The following is a 27,124-nucleotide window of genomic DNA, read 5'->3' on the forward strand; positions in this document are numbered from 1 at the left end:
CAAGTGGAGCACCGGCTTGAAGCTGTGGCCGGGGTACGCTCCGTGGCTTGTTGCAAGTGGAGCACCGGCTTGAAGCTGCGGCCTGGGTACTCTCCGGGGCTTGTTGCAAGTGGAGCACCGGCTTGAAACTGCGGCCGGGGTACGCTCCGGGGCTTGTTGCAAGTGGAGCACCGGCTTGAAGCTGCGGCCGGGGTACGCTCCGTGGCTTGTTGCAAGTGGAGCACCGGCTTGAAGCTGCGGCCGGGGTACGCTCCGTGGCTTGTTGCAAGTGGAGCACCGGCTTGAAGCTGCGGCCGGGGTACGCTCCGGGGCTTGTTGCAAGTGGAGCACCGGCTTGAAGCTGCGGCCGGGGTACGCTCCGTGGCTTGTTGCAAGTGGAGCACCGGCTTGAAGCTGCGGCCGGGGTACGCTCCGTGGCTTGTTGCAAGTGGAGCACCGGCTTGAAGCTGCGGCCGGGGTACGCTTCGGGGCTTGTTGCAAGTGGAGCACCGGCTTGAAGCTGCGGCCGGGGTACGCTCCGTGGCTTGTTGCAAGTGGAGCACCGGCTTGAAGCTGCGGCCGGGGTACGCTCCGTGGCTTGTTGCAAGTGGAGCACCGGCTTGAAGCTGCGGCCTGGGTACGCTCCGGGGCTTGTTGCAAGTGGAGCACCGGCTTGAAGCTGCGGCCGGGGTACGCTCCGTGGCTTGTTGCAAGTGGAGCACCGGCTTGAAGCTGCGGCCGGGGTACGCTTCGGGGCTTGTTGCAAGTGGAGCACCGGCTTGAAGCTGCGGCCGGGGTACGCTCCGTGGCTTGTTTCAAGTGGAGCACCGGCTTGAAGCTGCGGCCGGGGTACGCTCCGGGGCTTGTTGCAAGTGGAGCACCGACTGAAACTGTGGCCGAAATACACTCCGTGACTTGTTGCAAGTGGAGCACCGGCTTGAAACTGTGGCTGGGATACACTCCGGGGCTTGTTGCAAATGGAGCACCGACTGAAACTGTGGCCGAAATACACTCCGTGACTTTTTTCAAGTGGAGCAGCGGCTTGAAGCTGCAGCCGGGGTACACTCCGTGATTTGCTGCAAGTGAAGCACCGACTTGGCACTGTTTTCATTCGCAACGAAACATGATTTGCCTATCCCACCTATCTCTTTCTCCCTCCATAATGTAGCTATAAAGACTGTTAAAGGTATAACTACGTAGAATAACTGCTAGAAGAGTCCATCCTCGCTCTTCTGCGTTCAAAGAAGATTTGAGAGTCACTCTGAAGACAAGCCATTTATATATCCAAGTTCGAAAGTAATGTGACATTGCAATGCCAATCACTTTTAAGTTTTTTTCTTTACGTATTTTACATGCGTTTAAGGAGCGTATTTTGTTAAATGAGGTTTTCACCGCAACACCTAAATATATATATTTTTTAATTCTTGCTCATCATCATACTGGATGCTTATTAATTATTACTTAAAAAATTACAGGGTGTACATTTACTTCAATTATTTCATTCCTGAACCATTTAAAATAATCTTTAGACAGGATAATATCTAGCTTAGTTTTTCTCTCTGCTATATTTTCTTTATAAATTATTTGGTAGAAAAAATAAATTTTGTGCATTCGTTACGAACTAATAATTTTGAAAGACAATATTTTAACACAAATATGTAAACACGCATCCTACAAATTAATTTAATAGAAGATTACGAAAATTTATTGAAGTTAAAACTTTTTTAGCCGCGTAGAGAGACTTTTGGGAGGGACAAAACTCATGGGCTCGCGTCACCGACATGCTAGTTATTTTCTTACGTACATTTGACGTAGAAATGATGTCATATTACACATTTAAAAACACATTATTAAGTTTTCCACTTCTGTCGACAGTCCCGATGACAGCTTTTTTTTTTCCCCTTTCTTAATGTTTGAAACCACTTTTGAAACATATATATAATTTAACGGCTTATCTTTTGCTTTTTTAGAATTATAAATATTTTCCAGGGGAATAAAACAGTTTATTAAAGAAATGCTTACGCGGCCTGGACAATTTTAAATATATGCAAACTTGTTTGGTTGAACTTATTTACAGTTGAAGACCTTCAGGGTGTCTTAATGTAACTTCCCTGGTCAGTGTAAGTTAGAAATAAGATTTCGAGAAATCAAAAAATTATCACTCTTGAAATTCTAATCATTATTAATTTTTTATATTTTTGTACGCATACAATTAAATCAAGTCGTTATTTTATGTATCCAGCTTCCCTGAGTTCTTCAAGTATGAAGGCTACATCTCGAGGTACGAGTTGTTCCTCCACTGATCGATGCCATCAGCAGTCTCAGACTATCGAACAATGTGTTGGGACCTTCCCTTGACATGCTATCGATAGAGACCGGAAGAATTCGCGATTTCAATGACCTGTAGGATATACTCCATGATCCTCTATGCACGCGGGAAAATTGCAGCTGCTCATTGGCTACTGACTCGTGTCACCTGTTAACTGGGACGCTAGTGATTCGATACTTATTTTGTTAAAGGTTCTTCATTGGCCGAGTATCATTCAGATAAACTGTGGCCCAATCAATGATGCAGTAAAAAGGCAAACGTTTTTGGGATTCTAGCCTATCACGAAATGAATCCGCGAATTTTTCCGGTCTCTAGTTATCAATCACTAGAGACCGGAAAAATTCGCGAATTCATTTCGCGATAGGCTAAAATACATATCGTTATACCTCAGTGCTGCCTCTGTTATTGGTTCACAACTCACCTGGATTGCTCTGGGCCAATGAGAAACACCCAACCAAAGCTTTGTCGAATCACAGACTGCTACGCTGGAACGTCTCACAAGACAGCAGCCAATGAGTGGGTGGTATTTGACCGAGTGTACGTAGAACTATGGAGTTCATCCTACAGGTCATTGAACCCGCGAATTTTTCCGGTCCCTATCAATCACTAGAGACCGGAAAAATTCGCGGATTCATTTCACGATATGCTAGAATCCAAACAACTGTTCATTTATATTGCTTCTGTGATTGGCTTACAGTTTATCTTAAGGACTTTCAGCCAATGGGAAACCTTCAACCAAAAAAGCATCGAATCGCAAGCGTCCCAGTTGACAAGTGTCACGAGTCAAATAGCCAATGAGCAAGTGGCATTTGCCTGAGTATGTAGAGGGTTGTGGAGTCTATACTAGAGGTCATCGAAAGCGCGAATTTTTCCAGTTCCTGTCAATCACTTAATGCTGGTCCTGCTATATATGTCCCGTGTGACTGGGCAGGTTCAGCGACCCCGGCTCGGGTGCGTGTCCTGAAGCTCGTACCGGGCTCGTGGGCTCGTGGGCTCGCGACATGCGAGACTCGCCCGTGAATATTCACGAGCGGGCGGTCGCGCGATAAGGCTCGCTCGAGGCGGGGTTACGATCTGAAGGGGAAGGAAATATAAAACACGTGCGTGGATTTCGAAGAGCGACGGAAGTGAATACTTCTCTCTCGCCGGGTACAGACAGAGATAAATTATTAGCATATTGACGTGACAACTTTTAATAAACCGATGCACGCACGATAAAGTGTCCCGTTACGCACATTGTCCCGTTACGCTCATTGTACGCTTGCGCCGCATCTATCTCTCTTCCACTCGATTGGAACAACCGTCGATTTGACTTTTTTTCGAGGCACATTAAACTTCAAACACTCCCATTCGTTTCCTACTTTTACTATCATCACCCTATCCTTAACAGAATAACACAGATTGGAAGAAGTTAAATAGCAAACACGTATAAAAGTTATAGTTAAAATAATCTCTTCGTTAAAGTAATAAACATATATGAATTAATGTGTGCAAATAAAAGTAAATTTATCAATTAAATTGTAGATTTCATTTCACTCCTTCGTATCCATACAAAATAGTGATACCTAAGTCAATAAAAATGATTCAATTATATCCATAAAAGTATGCAATAATTTCATCATTGTTTTGTTATGACGTTGTCACGTTAAACTATCGTCCGTAAAACGACTTTACAGACAACCAATTTTTTTTCAATTACAAGAAATTTAATTAGTTGTTAATTTTTATAGCGTGTGTAAATCCTGAACGGGATAAAATACGCAAGCATATTATATATATATATTTTGAATGAAACTAATATTTCGTAACCTTGAGATGCGGTCTGATTGGTTTGCCGTCTGTTGCGGTTCCGCGCAGACGCGACGGTGAAGCGTTCCGTGAGATCCGTCTCCGTTTACGTCTTTCCGTTTTCCGTTTACGTTTTCCGCGCCGATGTGCAACGGGCCGTGCGGTGAGCTCGGCGAACGAGTGAACCCAGGGTATCCACAAGGAAAAAAGATTTCGTACCAACGTAGGTGAGAAAAAAGTACTAGATTTGAAAAGAAAAAAAAAGTACTAAATTATAATTTGTAATGGCTTTAACAATTTAGAAAGTTATTATGACATTGAAATGCTCTAACGTTAATATCATACCACACACACACACATACATTCCATAGTTTTTAAAAATAATTACGCTTAATAATGCAGTGGCGGATCTAGGATTTTGGTTTGGGAGGGGCTTGACCCAGCTGAGGCTAGGCTTTATCAAGGCAAACACTAAAACAATAGTGGACCCAGATGCTTTTGGAGGGGGCTTGAGCCCCTTAGCCCCCCCTCTGGATCCGCTACTGTAATAATGCAACATATTGGAGTTACTGTAATATGGTTATATTAAAGAAAAAAAGTACTAGACCTGAGCGTGAATGTACTTGACCACTACAAGTACTAGATCTAGTAGGAAAGTACTAACTGTGGACACCCTGAGTGAACCAGGCTTGTCACGTGCGTGCCGCTGGTCTGGTCCACGACTCAAGGGGTCATGTCCTTGGGGGGGGGGGGGTGGACCACTCGCACGCCCGGCCCTTATCAGCGAATCGTAAATCCCTTCTCCTTCCTCTTATCAAGCTGCTGTGTAGCTGTGTAGCGGTGTAGCTGTGGGCAGCCGGGCTCCCAGGCTGGTAACAGCCTGTAGTTCCTCGCTCGCTTTGTTCCTGCTTTCCTTTCTCATTCGATCCATCGAATATATATCATTATATATTGTATATATTATGTACTAAATAATGTAATATATTTTGTATATTTAATGTATTATGTATATATATATTATATGATATATATTATTTAATATATATTATATAATATATGATATATATTATATAATATATCTTATATAATATATCTTAATATATATATATATAAATCCAGTGTCCTGATGTTTGTTTCCAGTGAACTCTTCACCAAGTCAACCGATTTCGATGAAAATTGGCATTTATGTGGCATTTTTTTCCAACTCGAGAGATAGGATAGTTTTTTTTTTTATTTCGTTTAATGGTCTTAATAATTAATAATAAACTGATTATCAATGTTGATTGGTGTTTAAGCCCGGGAAACAGTGGGTACTTCGTCTCCATGACAACGTTGCGTGCTCGAGAGTCGAGAAACCATCGGTGCTATTCGTTTTTTCTTCGGTACATTACAAAGCATTGTATTAAGTTTTTTTTGTCAAAATTAATTAATTTTCATTTTATTCCATTTATTATAACTGTAAATAAGAGATTTGGTCTCATTTTTTCCCCCATTAATACATCCGTGTGAAGCCGGGTCGGGCAGCTAGTATTATATATATATATTCAATGTTCGTACTGAAGCACTGGCCAACTGGGGGATAAAAAAATATATACTTCACCTTATTCCGAGCCAAGCTGTTTATTATTTTTAAATATATATTTTACACCCCAAGAGTTTTTAAAAAATAAATTTAATGACAAAAAACATTCAGACATTTAAAAAAAAGGGGGGGGGGGGGTGTTGTCTGTAAAGTCGGTTTACGGACGATAATTTTTCGTGATAACGTCATAAGATAACATTGATGAAAAATTGCATACTTTTTTAATTTTCCAAATATTATTTACAGTTTTTGCAAATTTAATTTAAACAATTTGTTTAAAGATAATCACAAACAATTAGTTTAAAAGCCCGCCTTAACCTGTTTGATATGATAGAAGATTTTCTCGCACGGTGGTTGTTCCGGTTCGTGCACGCTCGGCTCAGGCGGAACGTGACAACGAGTCATGCTTTTTCGTGCGTGCAGCCGGCGGTCATCGATTTATAACACGTTATCACAGGATTAGCTATTTTCTTATATCCGATACCCGATAGTGTATGTGTGCCAAGTTCCAAGGCGCGTGCTAAGACACGAGCATGGCGTAATTTTTGAGACAAGCATATGACTACTGGCAAGATCCACTTGTGGGTTTTGCTTAATTTAAAAATATATATAGTTCGAAAGAATTGTCCCATTATTATCAGTCACATTAGCTGGTACTTTACAAGGCAGTGTACTTAAGCAAGGCAGTAGCCCGCATTTTGTGGAGTAGGGGGATCAGTACAAAAATATGATGTGTATCTGTACAAATATGTAACGATCGACGTACAATATATAAATATGTTTTTTTTTTTTTTTTTCAGATTGCTCAAGGGTAACTCCATAGCCAGCATCGATGACGAAGCTTTCGCCAACCTGACTTCACTTCGTGCATTGTGAGTTCGCTTCACTCATTTATACACTCTCTGACTGTCCACAATTCTGTACAGTGTCAAGCACTTCCTGTCATGAAACAAAAGCTGTAGTGACCAATATTTAGTTCAATGAACATATGTACAGAAAAGGTTATACTTATTTAAAAAGGTTTTTTTTGGACATACGCTATTGCTGGTTACATTGTATATCATAGGTATATTACCAGAGGAGCAGTGTTTTATTTTACATAATCAATTCATTATTTTGTACTTTTTAAACCTACGTAATGCCACTTTTTATCTTATTGGTGAAGTATATTTCATATTAAAATAACGATGAAATATATTGTTTTTCATTTTCCCAATTGTAACTTAGTACAGTTGAAAATATAAACTTTCTGTAAATTTTTTATAACATTACTTATACTAAGAATAAATTACAAATTGTTTATCTGTGAATAAAACTCTAAAACTGCATCTTTTTTAATTCAAAACTTTTTTTGGCGCGATGGGAGTAAAGTTTCAAGGCCGAATTTTAATGCAACGTCTTTGTGAGACATTGTTGCGAACCCATTTCAATTATTTACTTTTGATTCTATTCGTTTTAATTCAGATCATTCAATTCGTTTATTTTCGTTTCAATTCAAATAGTTTAATTTCTTTACCATTCGTTTATTTTGATTCTGTTGCAATTTTTTTTTCACTTCATTTCATTTATTTGAATATATTTTGTAACTGTTTTGTTACATTTATTTGGTTTCAATTAATTATGATTAATACATTAGGTATTAAGTCATTTCATTTGGTTCCATTTCACGTATGTACTGTTCTTGCTGTGTGACTAAACTTCAGTGGTAATCACCGGGGGAAGCCTTCATTTCACAGACGAGAGAGCCACACCCGAAGTTCCCCGAAGTTCATGCTCACTTTTTTTTTCCGTTCTATCTCATTGTATAAACCGGTGTGGCATTAAATTTTGCGGTCGATTAGGATAGGTTAGCTACATTATAAATACTTTAAAACATTGCGGATGGTTGGTTATATTAGGTAAGTACAGCTACATTAAAAAATACTGTAAAAATCATTTAATGGTTACTTAGCAAATAACTTTTTTAATATGTAGCTATCCAGCGCCAGGAAACCGTTTACATACATGATTTCACAGTATCTTTAATGCAGCTATCCTAACCAAATCAACCGTCCACGATGTTTTAAAGTATTTATAATGTAGCTAACCTAACCTAATTGACCATTAGTAGAGACATGCAAACTTCGCGGATTCATTTCGCGATAGGCTAGCATCAAAACAACTATACCTTCGTACCGCTTCTGCGATTGGCCCACATTTTATCCGGGGAACTGTGAGCCAATGGGAAACACTAAACCAAGAAAGTGCCGAATTACGGACAGCCTAGCTGAGACGTCTCACGCGTCAGTAGCCAATGGACAGGTGTCATTTCCGCGAGTATTTAAAGGACTGATGAGTCTATCCTAGAGGTCAATGAATCCGCGAATTTTGCATGTCTCTAACCATTAGTTATCATGAGTTACAATGAACAGGAAGAAAAAAAACCCGAAGATGCACGATCGGGCGTCTGGCTGTCTCGTCTGTTGAAAGAAGGCTTGCCAATCACCAGGTACGTGGGGGGGAGAGACTGTGCAGCTGGTACGAGGGGTCGCCGACAGACGGCGCATGTGTCGCTGTTGCAGGGAGCTGGATATGAACCTGCTGACGAGTCTGCCCGCGGCGCTGACCAGCCTCACCGCGCTCAAGGAGCTGTGAGTGCGCCGCGTCTTCTCAGCCGCGCGTAGGGTTACCAGACACTGATAACAGAAAAGGAGGACATTCACCTCGCAAAAGGAGGACATTTCACTAAAAAGGAGGACAATATATATTTAAAAAAAAAAAAAAAAACATGAATTAATTAACATGGAGTACGATATTTTACAATGTTTTGGCATTTAATACAGTTTCAGTATAAAGAATCAAACAAACTACGCATATACAGCATATTAATAACACGTGCTTCTGCATGTGCTGCTACCTGTCAAGATGTCACAGAACTACTTACTAGTGGGGTGACTCTGCGGACAGCGCGCGCTTTACTCAGAGTATAACTGCAGGAATTAGATCACTTTATAAAAAAAGCCGGACATTTTGGAGCATTAAGGAAAATCCGGCCGGACGCAAAAAAATTACATAAAAAGGAGGACATGTCCTCCTTTTGCCGGATGTCTGGTAACCCTAGCCGCGCGTCGCTTCAGCTGGACTCACCATCGGCCAATCAGATGGCCCTGGACATTCCGTCCGTCCGTCCGTCCGTCCAAACCTTGCCCAAGCTCTAACTTGCGACGGACCGACGCACGGATGAAGTAACCTCCAGATTGTTGGCAACAGGGTCGTTACCACGACGCCGAAATACCACAACGCCGAACGTACAATAACGCCGAATGCCGTAACGCCGAATGCCAAATTGACCGCAACGCCGACAGCTAGAAAACTGCTGTGTACCACAACGCCGAAATATAGTAACGCCGAAAAATGTTGCTGCGGGGAGGGGGGGGCCACAGGAGCAAAATGAAAAACAACTGAATGAATTTGTGTGCTAACCTTACCTAACCTAACCTTTGTGACAGTCCTGCAATGACATTTTTCGGCGTAATGTATTTCGGCGTTGTGGTAATTCGGCGTTGTGGTACACAGCAGTTTTCTAGCTGTCGGCGTTGTAGTCAATTTGGCATTCGGCGTTATGGTTTTCGGCGTTATTGTACGTTCGGCGTTGTGGTGCGTCCCCTTGGCAACACACCCATTGTTGGCAACCTTTACTGTATTTAAAACTTTTTAAGTGCGTTCATTTGTTCGACTGCTTTCATTAAATTTTATTTTTTACTTACGTTTGGACACATTCTTAACAAGTTAAAATATCGGAGCGAAAAAAAATTAATTGATTTTAATGGTTTATTAAGTGCTTAACTTTATGAACGTCAATATAATATACTTGTAAAAGGTAAATTTTGGCCTGCATTTAATCTTTCTAGTCTGTTGGCAGCATCGGACTGGAGAAGTGTTTGACGGGCGGACAAGTGACGGATCATAGCGAGTCCAGCTGTAGCTGAGGAAACACACCGCCCAAATAAAGACTTTTCATGGAGGTATCGGCCATGTTGTGAAATTAAACCGCTACCGTGTTCAAATAATTGTGTTGTAAACCGTGAAAAACCGTAGTCATTGTACTGGTAAAGGGTTTATAAATAATAATAATAATAATAATTCCGATCTCAGAGCCTATTTTAAAAAATCTATCAAGGAAAAACTGCAAGTTCAAGCAATGTTGATTGAAAATAATATAATGTACACACGTGTAAAAATTCCCATGCAGAGTATGATAGAATACGTTTGCATTAAAAATATTGTAAATACAAATGCAAACGCACGTGTAGCTATTAGAGTATTTCTAGAAAGAGTAGTAAATAAAATCAGTCTGCACTTTGAATGAAAACATGCCCAAGGCCGCCGCACAGAGAATTAAGGGTGTTCGTTACTCACGGAGCCCTTAAAAGGGCCAAACACACACATGTTTCACGGTGCACATTCTTTTGTGGGCTGTATCAGAAGGAAATTACTTTACTTTGATTCTTGCGAGAGTTAATTAAGAAAAAGTAGGGGCAGGCATTTTTTCGCGAAAGGATCTGAACGCTTATTAGACTGCAACAAGGTATACTCGCACCAGTGGTTCCTTCTTTGTGATTGGAGGCAGTCTGTGAGAGAAGTCGTTGCCTTATTTGTCTGGGCCACTCAGGACGTATTTACTTCCGCACCTAATAACTGTGTTTGGTGATGTAAAATTCGACGTGGACCTGAAAGAAATTCACCCAGTCACGAAACACAGACGATGCTACAGTGTTTTAACTTTTCAGCTAGTCTCTGAATCTTTTCGCGAAACATGCATGCCCCTAGGCAGTGGCGTAGCCAGAATTTGTGTATGGGGGGTGTTAAGAAGCATGCCCCCCCCCCCGTATTAAAGCGGGGGTCCGGGGGTCCTCCCCCAGGGAAAATTTGGATTTTAAGGTGTATGATACTGCTATTTTAGCAGTTTCCGGTACTTAAATTTAAATATTGTAATGGTAAAATTTTTATTATTTTTAATATGAAATTTGTTTGAGTGATGAATAAGAAATTAATTAAAGATTTGTTGCTAAGGGGGTGGATTGAACCCCTAACCCCCCCCCCATGGTTACGCCCCTGCCCCTAAGAACATGTGATGATGGGACGAATCCACACGACACTGACACATTACTACTAGTGCGGACGGGATGGGCAGGCGATGCTGTGTCTCCCCGGCTGCTCCTGTGAGGGAGTGTGTGTGTGTGTGTGTGAGTGCAGGTCGGTCTCGGGCAACAGGATCCGCAGCATCCCGGCCGGAGTGCTGCAGCGCTTCCCGGGCCTCGTGCTGCTGGAGCTGAGGGGCAACCCCCTGGCGGCCGTGGAGCCGCGCGCCTTCGCCGGCCTGCCGCGCCTCAAGAAGCTGTGAGTGCTCCTCCCTGCACCAACCAGGAGACACACACTCTCCTACCTCATTGTACCTCCCACCAACCAGGAGATACACACTCTCCTACCTCATTGTGCCTCCTACCAACCAAGACACACCCACTTTCCTACCTGATACTTTCTAACACCAAGCAGAAGATGATCACATTCCGACTACCTTCTAGCCAACACCAACTGGAAGTCGCCCACTTTCCTACCTGATAGTTTCCAACACCAAGCAGAAGATGATCACATTCCGACTACCTTCTAGCCAGCACCAACCTGGAGACCCCCCACTTTCCTACCTGATACTTTCCAACTCCAAGCAGAAGATGATCACATTCCGACTACCTTCTAGCCAACATCAACCAGAAGACGCCCACTTTTCTACCTGATACTTTCCAACTCCAAGCAGAAGATGATCACATTCCGACTACCTTCTAGCCAACATCAACCAGGAGACCCCCACTTTCCTACCTGATACTTTCCAACTCCAAGCAGAAGATGATCACATTCCGACTACCTTCTAGCCAACATCAACCAGGAGACCCCCACTTTCCTACCTGATACTTTCCAACTCCAAGCAGAAGATGATCACATTCCGACTACCTTCTAGCCAACATCAACCAGGAGACCCCCACTTTCCTACCTGATACTTTCCAACTCCAAGCAGAAGATGCTCACATTCCGACTACCTTCTAGCCAACATCAACCAGGAGACCCCCACTTTCCTACCTGATACTTCCCAACACCAAGCAGAAGATGATCACATTCCGACTACCTTCTAGCCAACATCAACCAGGAGACCCCCACTTTCCTACCTGATACTTCCCAACACCAAGCAGAAGATGATCAAATTCCGACTACCTTCTAGCCAACATCAACCAGGAGACCCCCACTTTCCTACCTGATACTTCCCAACACCAAGCAGAAGATGATCACATTCCGACTACCTTCTAGCCAACATCAACCAGAAGACGCCCACTTTTCTACCTGATACTTTCCAACTCCAAGCAGAAGATGATCACATTCCGACTACCTTCTAGCCAACATCAACCAGGAGACCCCCACTTTCCTACCTGATACTTCTCAACACCAAGCAGAAGATGATCACATTCCGACTACCTTCTAGCCAACATCAACCAGAAGACGCCCACTTTTCTACCTGATACTTCCCAACACCAAGCAGAAGATGATCACATTCCGACTACCTTCTAGCCAACATCAACCAGGAGACCCCCACTTTCCTACCTGATACTTCCCAACACCAAGCAGAAGATGATCACATTCCGACTACCTTCTAGCCAACATCAACCAGAAGACGCCCACTTTTCTACCTGATACTTTCCAACACCAAGCAGAAGATGATCACATTCCGACTACCTTCTAGCCAACATCAACCAGGAGACCCCCACTTTCCTACCTGATACTTTCCAACTCCAAGCAGAAGATGATCACATTCCGACTACCTTCTAGCCAACATCAACCAGGAGACCCCCACTTTCCTACCTGATACTTTCCAACTCCAAGCAGAAGATGATCACATTCCGACTACCTTCTAGCCAACATCAACCAGGAGACCCCCACTTTCCTACCTGATACTTTCCAACACCAAGCAGAAGATGATCACATTCCGACTACCTTCTAGCCAGCACCAACTGGAAGATGCCCACTTTCCTACCTGATTATTCCTGCCACCAACTCGCCATGAAGATACCTGTCTGTGTGGTTTGGCTTTCTGTGAACACTGCGGCCGATGTGGTTATCCTCTCCTCTTGCTACCAGGACATCCAGAAAAGGCAATTTTCCTGCGACGTACACCTTCGTGGTGAATTTTATGTTCGGGTGGATGCTGTTCAGGTGTGTCAGGTAGTCTTGCAGCTTATCTTTACCACGGCTGCAACCAATCGGGAGACACTCTCTCACGGGAGAGTACTGAAGGGAGAATAACTTGTAATAACCTCAGTAGGTTGCTCTATCCTGACGATGGCGATTGCAATTTCGACTGAAAGGCTGGTTACATACTCACCTTGGACGCGTCTACAACACGCTATTTGAAACATCTCATGCCAAACAAATTTATTATTAGCAGAATAGTAAGTGGGATTAGACTATGAACATAAAAATAATATTATTTTTTTTTAAATTAAGCTATACAATAAAAAAGTTTTCAAATACTATAATGATATTTAAAACAAATCATGTTTGTCATTGGACTGTTTATAGGTTTTATTTTACCTAACATTTAATGCATATATTTTATTCTATCATACTTAATACATGTCGTTGTAAATAAGGACAATTTGAAGTAGTTCAAAATTTTATATTTAAGGCATAGCTGCTAGATGGTAGAGAGATAGTGTGAGAAGTGTGGCTGCCCTATGGCGTGTGGCTGCTCTATGGCGCTTTGTTGCTCTATGGCGTGTGGCTGCTCTGTGGCGTGTGGCTGCTCCATGGCGCGTGGCTGTGGCTCGCAGGATCCTGTCGGACGCGCGCGAGCTGGAGGACTTCCCGAACCTGAACGGCACGTACTCACTGGAGCTGCTGCGCCTGGACCGCTCCAGCATCTCGCACGTGCCGGCCTCGCTGTGTCGCTCCTGCCCGCGCCTCAAGACCCTGTGAGTGCCTGCCGCCAGTAGCAGACCTGCCGTCTGCTGCCGTGTTCACCCCCACGCCCTGAATTCTTTACACGTCATTCAAAATAAAATATTTTACTTTTCACATTATTTTTCCACATCATTATATATATTACTTTTCACATCATTTCTCCACGTCATTATATATGTATATTACTTTTCACATCATTTCTCCACATCTTTTTATATATATATAAAAACATTAATTTTCACATCATTTCTCCACGTCATATATGTATTACTTTTCACATCATTTCTCCATGTCATTATATATTTATTACTTTTCCCATCATTTCTCCATGTCATTATATATGTATATTAGTTTTCACATCATTTCTCCATGCCATTATATATATATTACTTTTCACATCATTTCTCCATGTCATTATATACATTACTTTTCACATAATTTCTCCACGTCATTATATATATTACTTTTCACATCATTTCTCCACGTCATTATATATGTATATAAGTATTTCTTTTACTTTAATTTCTTCGCGAATATTTCGTCAATTTCTTTTTCTCTTTCAAGCGTGTATTGCGTTTTGAATGGAGCACGGTTGGAAACATTATCGTCTGCTGACCGTCTTTGTTTTTCATACGTGAAGAATACAATTATTGTCAATTTAATGGGAATATTAAGTAAAATGTCTAGAAATCTGATCCGGACTACCCGGGGATCAGGATGAACTAAGGCCGGATAAACGAGATTTTACTGCACTTCAGATCAGAATATTCTGATGATATTTCCACTCATGTTTGATTTACATGGGCCCGAATCTTTAGCTGCAACTTTCATTTATGATATATGTGTGGAAATGAGGGAAAAAAAGTTCATGGTTGTGTAATTCAATAAAGAATAATATCTGAATTGTGATGTTTTTTTAGTTTTGTTTTAATTTTTGATTATTAATTTTTTTATTAATTAAATACTGTGCTTAGAGTAAGGGCATCCTAAAATTTGAATTAGTAGTCAGCCAAGCCCGATTATATATTTTAAATGTTTTATATGAATCGGACTTTGGAAACACTAAAATTGTACCGTGACTCTATGAACACTCACAAAAATAAAGGTTCAATAATTCTTATTTTTCTTTCGAAATAACTTTCGGATTCACCTCTGACATAAAATTTTATTATGTTCCCGCTACATCTAGAATGATTCCAACCAAAACAGCTTCCCAACCGGCTTCAAACTAAATTATTCCGTCCATAATGTCTTCAAACCGTGCCTCGTCTTCAACAAAGTCCGACTAGGACTCTCCTTCGGCTGATTTCAAATTTTCTTCCGATTAGGTAGCCCCCACCCTGCTGGCTACTCTGATTTCACGTCGCTAAACTACTCCATTTAAGTCCGTGTGATATTTTATATAGGTATCTGTCCGTAAACAATACAACACTAAATGCTACATTTCCAGAATCCCTTACCAGATTATACATACATTTCAACTGGTCACGAAAGAGCAAAGGCAGTGATCCAAGAATACCAGTGTTAGTCGTCAAAATATATATTAACATGGATTTAACGATACTGTGGCTATGTACTGTAATTCACGGTAAATTTTCCAAGCTGTCGTGAGAGTATCTGCACTATGTGAGGTGCTGAAAGTACTTTTTTGACGTGACAACGTCTAATAAATCGATGAACGCTGGCTGCACGCACAAAAAAGTGTCCCGTTATGCACATTATCCCATTACGCTGTATCCTGTTACACTCATTGTATGCTTGCGCTGCATCTATATCTCTTCCACTCGATTGGAACAACCATCGATTTGACTTTTTCGAGGCACATTAAAGTTGAAACACTCCCATTCGTTTCCTACTTTTCCTATCATCGTCCTATCCTTAACAGAATAACACAGACTGGAAGAAGTTAAATAGCAAACATGTATAAAAGTTATAGTTAAAATAATCTGTTCGTTAAAGTAATAAACATATTTGAATTAATAAGTGCAAATAAAAGTAAATTTATCAATTAAATTGTAGATAATAATTTCACTCCTTCTTTGTATCCATACAAAATAGTGATAATGCAATAAAAATGATTCCATTTTATTCATAAAATTATGCAATCACTTCATCAATGTTTTGTTAGGACGTCATGTTAAAATATTGTCCGTAAACCGACTTTACAGACAACCAATTTATTTTTTTTTTACATTTCAGGGACCTGAAGCTGAACAAACTGACCCACATCCCGGACCTGACGAGCTGCAAGGAGCTGAGAGTCCTGTAAGTACCACTGTTGGATGTCCTCGCCCAGTAGCGTGACTGCTAACACTTTCACGAATGTTAAAAGCAAACCAAACGGCAGTGTTTATTTGCTAAACTCAGATTTTTACGCAAACCATATGCTTCAACTTTTATTTTTATCCGTGCAAGCACACACGGTCGTAGGACTTAATCACGACAGAATAATTAAAAAACAACAACAACCAAAAAAAAACCTATAGCCACAACTACAAACACATGTTTTTTTTGAGGTCATATATTTTGAAACGGGCATTTAAATGAAATTTGTAAAAATTACATATATGAAATATTAATTACGTATATGAACTATTTTTAGTATTTATGAGGACATGAATTGTTAATTGTATACGAGATGAGAAGTAGTACTGCGGACAGAGCGATTTGCGTGACACCGCACTTTGCAGACGTCTCTTCTACGCCCAAAGGCATTGTCCTTAATGTCCTTAAGGTCATTAGGCAGCGCCCTTGAAGTCCTTAAAGGTCATTAGGCAGCGCCCTTGAAGTCCTTAAAAGCCATTAGGCAGCGCCCTTGAAGTCTTTAAAGGCCATTAGGCAGCGCCCTCTAAGTCCTTAAAGGCCATTAGGCAGGGCCCTTGAAGTCCTTAAAGCAATTAGGCAGTGCCCTTTAAGTCCCTAAAGACATTAGGCAGTGCCCTTAAAGTCCTAAAAGGTCATTAGGCAGCGCCCTTGAAGTCCTTAAAGGCTATTAGGCTTTGCCCTTAAAGTCCTTAAAGGTCATTAGGCAGCGCCCTACAAGTTCTTAAAGGTCATTAGGCAGTGCCCTTAAAGTCCTTAAAGGTCATTAGGCAGCACCCTACAAGTTCTTAAAGGTCATTAGGCAGTGCCCTTAAAGTCCTTAAAGGTCATTAGGCAGCACCCTACAAGTTCTTAAAGGTCATTAGGCAGTGCCCTTAAAGTCCTTAAAGGTCATTAGGCAGTATCCTTAAAGTCCTTAAAGGTCATTAGACAGCGCCCTTTAAGTCCTTAAAGGCCATTAGGCAATGTCCTTAAAGTTCTTAGGTCAAGAGGCAGTGCCCTTAAATTCCTTAAAGTTCATTAGGCAGTGCCCTTAAAGTCCTTAAATGTCATTAGACAGCGCCCTTGAAGTCCTTAAAGGCCATTAGGCAGTGCCCTTAAAGTCCTTAAAGTTCTTCAATGTCATTAGGCAGTGCCCTTAAAGTCCTTAAAGGTCATTAGGCAGCACCCTACAAGTTCTTAAAGGTCATTTGGCAGTGCCCTTAAAGTCCTTAAAGGTCATTATTCAGCGCCCTTGAAGTCCTTAAAGGCCATTAGGCAACGTCCTTAAAGCCCTAAGCTCCAGAGAAGCATGAGGTAGTAGGCCTTGTGCTGCTCAGACCACAACGCGGGCGCTCTTGTGAGCACTGGCCCGTGTCGAAATGTGTTTATTCGAATAATAGGTACAACCTATTGATTATTTGCTATTTAATTATTTTATTTTCTGTTAGAAACATTGCAAATCAGTATGCAATAAAGTATGAAATTTAATTGGGAACATCTGGAAGGTAGTTAGTTCGCGGTTTGCTGAAAGATTGCAGAACCCCGACATGCTGGTTGGAGAAATTATTGCATGTTTCCCTGCCTTTAGAATGCATTTCGAAGGGTACAATTCTCTTGGAAAAGCCAACCCAATCGATTGTTGCATTCCATGGAGATACTCTAAACTGAAAACGTTCACTAATCATCGTGAAAGGCTGCAGTACAATCGTGCTGAAATTATATTGTGGTTGCAATACTTCGGACATTGTCCGTGCGGTCAATAATGCTCCACTCTGATAGATGTTCTGACAGTCTTTTTTATCAGAAGGCAACATTAATAGAGTTGTGAAATTAGTTTGCGATCCATATTCAATTCCATGCTAGGTAAAATCTAGGTTTTTGGCAAGTAAAAAACCTGGTGGATGTATTTGTCATCCCTTATCATCTATAAATTCTGATGACCCTCCATTCTGACATCCCAACCACTCAAGTTCTCCAAGAATACAGCCGTTACCAATTTTATACATTTATAAAAAAAACTGATGGGAGAATATGCAGGAAAACCAAATAAAGAGAAGCTAAAAACAATCTCCAAATGGCACGCACACAATAACATAGTCAAATGCAGTAAACTTCACACCGAGAGATGAGCCCAATGTAGTCAAGACTTTAAGCCCTCCACCAAGGATAGTGGGAACTGCTAGAACCATTGAAATGCTAGAGCAGTGGTCGTGCTGTTGTACACGGAAACCTGACTAGAGAGCCGTGGTCATTAGGTTGTCCATAGGGACTTGACCAAAGAGCTGTGGTCGTGTTGTTGAACAAAGAAATCTGACCAGAGAGACGTGGTCATTTTGTTGTCCGTAGAGACCTGACCAGAGAGCTGTGGTCGTGTTGTTGTTCACAGGGACCTGACCAGCAACCACATCTCGGACCTGCACGGACAGCCCTTCCACAGCCTGGCGCTGCTGCACGACCTGCTACTGGCGCACAACGCCATCACGGAGCTCCCGGGAGATGCCTTCCGCGGCCTGCAGCGGCTCCAGGTCCTGTGAGTACCTCAGACCTCGCCTGGCTCTATTCATCAGGAAATTGTTTCCAAATATAATTTCACACTTTGTCTATTCACGTATCGCTACAGACTCTTAATGTTTGGTCAAATAATTGATTAATGACTCGTTTTAAAACGGAAAATTCCAGCTGGCGTTGACTGCGAGTTATCACTCACATTCTAAGTAACACATATTTCCTTCAAACAAGGCAATATTTCACTGCCCTCATTATTATTCCAACATAGTATCATTTATGGCTTTTTATATGTATTTATGCCCTTTCAAGAACATTATTTTTTTAGGATAATACGTAAAACAGATGAGTTTTCTATGAGCAGAGATTTTACGCCATTTTTGCATTGGTTTTCATTGGCATGCTGCCAAGAAAATATACAAGGATAAAGTTTAAAATTTCATAAATTTTCTATACAACGCAAGTTTTTTTTTCGTAATTTAAACATAATTATTTTAAATTTAAAAACCTAAATTAATTTCAATCTACCCCATATATCCTTAAATTAAATGCGTGTTATTCTAATAAATCATGTAATTTTTTATGTGAATAAACATTTGTACTAACTATAATTGAGTGTGTAAAATGTTTTTAAATCCTAGTAACCATGCTACAATATATTAAATGTTTTGCACGTTTGAGTAATTTTTGAGTATGAATTATTTGTAGAATTTTTATTATAAAAATATTTTTATACAACAAGAACTGTCTTGGAAATAACCATTACACCAAAAAATCACCAAAATCTCCTTAGTTTAAATATATTTAGCCCTCAAGGCATTCGAGGATACAGAAACATTTGTGTGGTAGTTCGAAAGGGCGGTGGCAGCGCTTACGTTTTCCCATTTCCAAACAGCGGCGTCGTTCACTTATTTTCTCAAGGCTGTAATTATTTTAGTATTAAAAATATATATTAAATATAACTTAATGTTCTACGATGGATGTGCGTACATAAGTACCGTTTGGTCATAATAATTGGTTTAATTTCGGATATACGCCATTGCACTATCGGCGCATGTCCAAAAATTCTGCATTAAATCAAAATTCCCCATTGCACGAATCATTTAAAGAACGTGGCCATGCGGAGGGCTTAGAGAAACTGGTGCAGCGTTACGAAAAGTGCTTGGAACTAATTGGTGAATATGTGAAAATGTGAAGTAGATAATATGTAGCAAGCTAAAAACTGTCGATAAAAACTTTATCTAACGAGTTTATTTTTTTTAATGACCAAACGGTACTTACTGTACGGACATCCATCGTAGAACATTAACTTATATTTAATATATGGGCCCCGACAGATCACACCGAAGAACAGTCTGGAAGCCCGCGTCGGAAGTTCGGCTCGTCGTTAGTTCCGGCGACAAGCCCGCGAAGCCGATCTGAGTCGAAAAGACCCGAGCGGGCCCGATGGCTTGCTGTCAGGCGCGCAGAATTCGAACAGTGCGCGCCCCTGTGCTGCGGTTGGTATCCAGGCGACAGGCAGGGGCGCAGTCTTGAAATTCATCAAAGTTACGCAGTGCGAAAAAGCGCAACAAAATAATCACAGCGTTGAGAAAAATAAGGGAACAAGGCCGCTGTTTCGAAATGGGAAAATGAAAGCGCAGCCACTGCCCCTTCAATCCAACAATTAACTAAATAATCGTACAAAATGAAGAGGACTGTGTGTACGTCGCTGAGCCAAACCCGCCAATGAGTGAGGATCTTACCAAGTGTGCCTGCAGTGTACCTGCAGAGCAGGTGGTGAGTCTGTGCCAGTGGCGGATCCAAGGGGAGGGGGCACCAGGGGCATGTGCCCTTCCCCCCCCCTCCCGAAAAACCAGTTGTCTGCTACATTAATATTGCCGACAAAAATGATTGTTTCTGAAACCAATAAAATATTTTAATGAATTTATTTTAGAATCATAAAATCTGGTGGTTGGATGTTATGTGTAGTGTGAGTAGATTAAATACAAATTTAGTAATTTTAAGACTTTTTTTTTCTCCGGCTGTTCTGAAATCCTAGAGTGTCCCCTCCGAGGTGAACCTCTGGATCCGCCACTGGCTCTGTGGGCGTGTGTGCAGGGCAGGTGGTGAGTCTGTGCTCGTGTGCGCAGGGATCTGGAGGCGAACGCCATCCAGGTGGTTCATCCGGAGGTGTTCCTGCCCTTCGCCCAGCTCGAAGACCTGTGAGTTCCAACGTCACCCCCCCCCCCTCCCCCTGTTTTCACGTGATAACGTCTCATAAATCGATGATCGCCGGCTGCACGGCACGAAAAATTGTCACGTTCCGCGCCTGAGCCGAGCGTGCAAGGACCGGAACAACCACCGTGCGGGAAAAATCTTCTATGATATCAAACAGGTTGAGGCGGGCTTTTAAACTAATTGTTCGTGATTATATTTAAACAAATTTATTTAAATTAAATTTGCAAAAAACTGTAAATATAAATTTGAAAATTAAAAAGTATTCAATTTTTCATCAATGTTTTTCTTATGACGTTATCACGTAAAATTATCGTCCGTAAACCGACTTTGCAGACAACCCCCCTTTTTTCTTCTTCAATTAAATGAAGGGCTGGACAGCACACGAGATTAACATCAAAATAAACTCACCTCCCACGAAATTAAATTTAATTCAATTGGCCATTTGCAGTCATCACTGCTTGGCAGCAAAATTTTTCAAAGTCTGTTCATTTACAAAAATGCCAAAACAATATTTTATAGGAACCAATCAGGAGGTTAGGGGCCGCATTCAGCGACCTGGGACTCCTCGCGGGCCCAAGTCTGGGTGCTCCGCCCCTGGGCCCGCTACTGGCGATGATGGTATCCCTGTTGGTCAGTAGGCAGTGGCTGCTTGGGGTCGCTTCGTTAAGCAGTTGATCTGAGCACTAGTCCAGTGTAACAATCTTAGATAGGTGCATAAATATTGAAGACAGCATTCGATGTTTCTTTTTGGTTGAATGCTGTAGGTAAGTGATCTTTACTAGATCCCCAAACCCGACTGTTGTATAATCTTAAAAAATTTTAATTACCAAATATATATATATATATATATATATATATATATATATATATATATCATAACTGCACATAGGCAAAGAATAAGGATAAATGATACTTTCGTTTTAAAAGGCTGTCATATCTAATCGATTTAATTCAAAACACTGAATTGAGGAAGTTCAAGAAAAAAATGTTTTTCTAAGTTGCTGCAGAACTTATTGAATGCATTAGAATATGTGTTTTGTTTGTGCGTGGTTCAAACTTTTAAGAGTGAGGAGTTCATGTTTGTGTGTGCGTCAGACCATGGATGTGGAGGATAGCGTGTTCTTCGTGTGTGCATCAGACATAAAAGTGCAGAAGAATGTGTTGTTTGTGTGTGCAACAGTCCATGAAAGTGCAGAAGGATGTGTTGTTTGTTTGAGTGTGCATCAGGCCATAGATGTGGAGGATAGTGTGTTCTTCATGTGTGCATCAGACACAAAAGTTCAGAAGAATGTGTTGTTTGTGCGTGCATCAGTCCATGGAAGTGCAGGAGGATGTGTTGTTTGTTTGAGTGTGCATCAGGCCATGGAATTTGCAGGAGGATGTGTTGTTTGTGTATAATTCAAGCTGTAAGTGTGAAGAATTTGTGTTTGTTTGTTGTGTTCGTGTGTGCGTCAGACCATAGATGTGGAGGATAGTGTGTTCTTCGTGTGTGCATCGGTCATAAAAAGTGCAGAAGAATGTGTTGTTTGTGTGTGCAACAGTCCGTGGAATTGCAGAAGGATGTGTTGTTTGTTTGAGTGTGCATCAGTCCATGGAAGTGCAGGAGGATGTGTTGTTTGAGTATGATTCAAGCTGTTAGAGTGAAGAATTTGTGTGTGTTTGTTGTGTTTGTGTGTGCGTCAGACCATATATGTGGAGGATAGTGTGCTCTTTGTGTGTGCAACAGTCCATGGAGGTGTAGGAGGATGTGTTGTTTGTGTAGGTATGTGTGGGGAAGCCATCATTTCACAGACGAGAGAGACACACCCAAAGTTCGCCGAAGTTCATGCTCGCTTTTTTTTTCCGTTCTATCTCATTGTATAAACCGGTGTGACATTAAATTTTGCTGTTGATTAGGATAGGTTAGCTACATTATAAATAATTTAAAACATTGTGGATGGTTGGTTATATTAGGTAAGTATAGCCACATTAAAAATACTGTAAAAATAATTTTATGGTTCCGTAGCAAATAACTTTTTAATGTGAAGCTATCCAGCGCTAGGAAAACGTTTACATGATTTCACGGTGTCTTTAATGCAGCTATCCTAACTCAAATCAACCGTCCACAATGTTTTAAAGTATTTATAATGTAGCTAAACTAACCTTTTACAATGAACAAACAAAAACCCGAAGATGCACGATTGAGTGTTTGACTCCCTCGTCTGTGAAAAGAAGGCTTCCCGTATGTGAGAGACGATGAAGGTACAAGTGGTGTCCCCAGTGACGGGGGACCGTGTTGTTGTTGTCTGCGCGCAGGAACCTGGGCAACAACCTGTTCCCGTCGCTGCCGCCGGCCGGGCTGGACCGCCTGCTGCACGTGAAGACCTTCAACAACCCGAACCTGCGCGAGTTCCCGCCGCCCGAGAGCTTCCCGCGCATCCAGAGCCTGGTGCTGTCCTACGCCTACCACTGCTGCGCCTTCCTGCCGCTCATCCCGGCCGAGCCGCCGCCGCGCCAGGCGCTGCACGAGACCGTCTTCTTCCCCACCGACAACGAGTTCGACCTCAGCCTGTGGAACTCCAGCGGCCTCGCCGACATCTGGCCGCAGCTGCGTGAGTCTTGGGGGCCCCGTACCGGCGACAGCCCGTGTCGCGCGTAGCGTGTAGCCCTCTCCTCGAGTCGCGTGTCGCCGCCGGTGACGTGGCAGGTCGCCGTCTGCTCGAGCGGCGACACGCGACACGCCCGGCGCTGCAGTTGTAGCCCTCTCCTCGAGTCGCGTGTCGCCGCCGGTGACGTGGCAGGTCGCCGTCTGCTCGAGCGGCGACACGCGACTCGCCCGGCGCTGCAGTTGTAGCCCTCTCCTGGAGTCGCGTGTCGCCGCCGGTGACGTGGCAGGTCGCCGTCTGCTCGAGCGGCGACACGCGACTCGCCCGGCACTGCAGTTGTCGCCCTCCCTCTCCTCGAGTCGCGTGTCGCCGCCGGTGACGTGGCAGGTCGCCGTCTGCTCGAGCGGCGACACGCGACTCGCCCGGCGCTGCAGTTGTAGCCCTCTCCTGGAGTCGCGTGTCGCCGCCGGTGACGTGGCAGGTCGCCGTCTGCTCGAGCGGCGACACGCGACTCGCCCGGCGCTGCAGTTGTAGCCCTCTCCTGGAGTCGCGTGTCGCCTCCGGTGACGTGGCAGGTCGCCGTCTGCTCGAGCGGCGACACGCGACTCGCCCGGCACTGCAGTTGTCGCCCTCCCTCTCCTCGAGTCGCGTGTCGCCGCCGGTGACGTGGCAGGTCGCCGTCTGCTCGAGCGGCGACACGCGACTCGCCCGGCGCTGCAGTTGTAGCCCTCTCCTGGAGTCGCGTGTCGCCGCCGGTGACGTGGCAGGTCGCCGTCTGCTCGAGCGGCGACACGCGACTCGCCCGGCGGTGCAGTTGTAGCCCTCTCCTGGAGTCGCGTGTCGCCGCCGGTGACGTGGCAGGTCGCCGTCTGCTCGAGCGGCGACACGCGACTCGCCCGGCACTGCAGTTGTCGCCCTCCCTCTCCTCGAGTCGCGTGTCGCCGCCGGTGACGTGGCAGGTCGCCGTCTGCTCGAGCGGCGACACGCGACTCGCCCGGCGCTGCAGTTGTAGCCCTCTCCTGGAGTCCCGTGTCGCCTCCGGTGACGTGGCAGGTCGCCGTCTGCTCGAGCGGCGACACGCGACTCGCCCGGCGCTGCAGTTGTAGCCCTCTCCTGGAGTCGCGTGTCGCCTCCGGTGACGTGGCAGGTCGCCGTCTGCTCGAGCGGCGACACACGACACGCCCGGCGCTGCAGTTGTAGCCCTCTCCTGGAGTCGCGTGTCGCCTCCGGTGACGTGGCAGGTCGCCGTCTGCTCGAGCGGCGACACGCGACTCGCCCGGCGCTGCAGTTGTAGCCCTCTCCTGGAGTCGCGTGTCGCCTCCGGTGACGTGGCAGGTCGCCGTCTGCTCGAGCGGCGACACACGACACGCCCGGCGCTGCAGTTGTAGCCCTCTCCTCGAGCATCACTGCTGCGTCAGTTCTACCTCTCCCCTGCCGTCTCCCCTTCCGGCCGTTACAACCAGCATTCAGCATGCTCCGCTACGTACCTATCCCCCATTCGACCGCTAGCGCATGCGTTAGGGTGGCATCGCCGATGACGCACTCTCTTCCTCTACCGGTTCCCCCACCACGTGCCTAGCTGTTCCCTTCACGTGATCGGAATTTTCTTAAGGACCGGAAATTAAAGCTCCTCAGCAAAGAAGTTTCAATTCAAAAAAGAAGCCACTATGTTATTTTACTGAAGTAAGGCCAGTTTCTGTGTTTTCAACATTATTATAGTAATTAATAGAATATATTTTTAAAAAATCTATGATAAATATTTAATTTTTATAAATTACTGAAATATTACAGAAGACACATTTCATATTTAGATGACTGTATACTGAATCTTTGCAAATATTTATTAGTTAAATTTGGTGTCTATGAGCATACGTTATTTAAATTTAAAAAAAAAAATATTAATTAAAGAAACACATTAAAAACTAATAATACTTGAATAGCAATATAAAATATACATTATAACACTTTTTATTTATTTAAATACTTTAGTTCCTCCATTTGTTTTTAAAATCTCTCACAAAACTTACGTTAAAAACAAGGTTCTGTTTTGATGTCCCTCCATAATATGCCAGTTGAGAAGTTTCGAGATTACTATGTCGCTGTAAGCGAATAAGTCGCGGTGACTTGGCCCTGCGATTTTCTTGTGTTTGTCGCTGCTTCCACCACCACGTGATTCTGCCTTCCGCCCTCATGCCTGGCAGAATCCTTCCTTGCGTGGAGGCGGCGTGGTGGGTTGGTATACCTGCACAACCAACACAACTCGAGAGATAACAAAAATATTCTGATGTGGGCCCAACTGACATTTGAAATTGTTTCGATAGTTTTGTTAAAATCTACTATTTTATAATTTTATTTGTGCTGCAGGAAAATTTAATTTCTGTTGGCATGACTGTACAAAAGTTGCGTTATTTGGCAACGTTATGAGTAGGGAGCGGAAAAATTCGCGGATTTAATATCCTCCAGGATGAACTTCATAGTTCCACGTACACTCGGTCAAATGTCACCAACTCATTGGCTGCTGTCTTGTGAGACGTCCCAACGTAGCAGCCTGTGATTCGATAAAGCTTTGGTTGGGCGTTTCTCATTGGCCCAGAGTCATCCAGGTGAGTTGTGAGCCAATAGCAGAGACAGCACTGAGGAATAACTATTTGTATTTTAACCTATCGCGAAATGAATTCGCAAATTTTTCCGGTCATCTGTTTTGGGCTAGCACTGGGTGTACTTTCCTTGGAATTTAAATAGCCAAGTAAGTGACTGGCATTAAAAACCAGTAATCCAATTTAATGTTAAAACATAGGCAGTTGACACAGTTTTTTTTTCCTTCTTTCAATATTTAGTTGCGCTCATATAAATTTTAATAATTCCATGTTTCGACTCATTCTCCCCAGTTGGATGGTTTGTTCGAAGGACTGGTTCAAATAAAGTTGGGGTGACGTGGTTTAAGGTAAATAATTCTCCTTCGATAAACTTGAAAGATTTAGAGAAGTACTCCAAATTTTTTTTTATTGTTTCCTTATAGCATTGACACAATTTCGGTGCTGAAAAGTAACTTGGTGCGAGGGTGGCAATTTCCATAATTCTCAGTTATGGTGTGTGATGTTTGAGGATCAGTCAGATAGGAGGGAGAAACCGACCCTTCAAATTAAAAATTTAAGAATAATTTTCTTTTTGTTTTACTCGTATGGTTTTAAGTTAAAAACTAAATTTTGTTTAGCTGGTATTGGCTGTACAAAAAAAAACCTTGTTAATCAAAGTTTTATATGTGTTTTTTCCTTAACAGAAACATTTCTCGGGCATACAGCATTTAGGAATATGAATTTTCTCGTATTGCGACATTTCGATATTTTGTTATTAATATATATAAGTAGTGTACAACTGTGGTCCGAGCCCTGGATTCAAGAGTGTTGTGCCTGGTGCCAACCGCCATCTTTTATTATGACGTCTCGGTGCCCATCTTGGATGACCTTGACCTTTTACCTTGACCCCGGCCGCCATCTTTGATCCGCCATCTTGAAAATGAGAGCCCTGCTCCATTTTCTTTATGCACACCATATTGGATATGTATGATGTCATCGTTGCACGTTTCTTTATGGCCGCCATCTTGGATTATAGAACTTTTAAATTTTCGTTACGGCCACCATCTTGAATTCTAATAACATGTCCACCATCTTGGATCTGATGTCACAGCCACATTTTTCGATACTGACTTCATACCGCCATTTTGTTTTTGTCTGCTGTAGGCTGCCAAATTGAATGATGTCATTGCTGCCATATTGTGATACGCTGTTTTGCTGGAGGCCGCCATCTTTGATACCGACATCTTTGTTTCTGCTGTTTACTCATAGA

The 27,124-nt window shown here is 42.9% G+C and overlaps 1 protein-coding gene across 1 annotated transcript in view; it reads left to right on the plus strand.

Annotated features, from left to right (window-relative positions):
- The window catches only part of LOC134540674 (leucine-rich repeat-containing G-protein coupled receptor 5), a 403,985-nt gene that overhangs the window by 366,998 nt on the left and 9,863 nt on the right, over window positions 1–27,124 (plus strand). Inside the window, exons 7-14 of the mRNA XM_063383546.1 lie at window positions 6,479–6,550; window positions 8,240–8,308; window positions 10,914–11,057; window positions 13,535–13,675; window positions 15,864–15,929; window positions 18,355–18,498; window positions 20,606–20,677; window positions 22,989–23,284. Of these exons, the coding sequence (XP_063239616.1) occupies window positions 6,479–6,550; window positions 8,240–8,308; window positions 10,914–11,057; window positions 13,535–13,675; window positions 15,864–15,929; window positions 18,355–18,498; window positions 20,606–20,677; window positions 22,989–23,284 (1,004 nt within the window). The remainder of the gene's footprint in view (window positions 1–6,478; window positions 6,551–8,239; window positions 8,309–10,913; window positions 11,058–13,534; window positions 13,676–15,863; window positions 15,930–18,354; window positions 18,499–20,605; window positions 20,678–22,988; window positions 23,285–27,124) is intronic.

Source organism: Bacillus rossius, chromosome 17 (assembly GCF_032445375.1).
Source record: "Bacillus rossius redtenbacheri isolate Brsri chromosome 17, Brsri_v3, whole genome shotgun sequence".
In the NCBI taxonomy this organism is placed as follows: Eukaryota; Metazoa; Arthropoda; class Insecta; order Phasmatodea; family Bacillidae; genus Bacillus; species Bacillus rossius.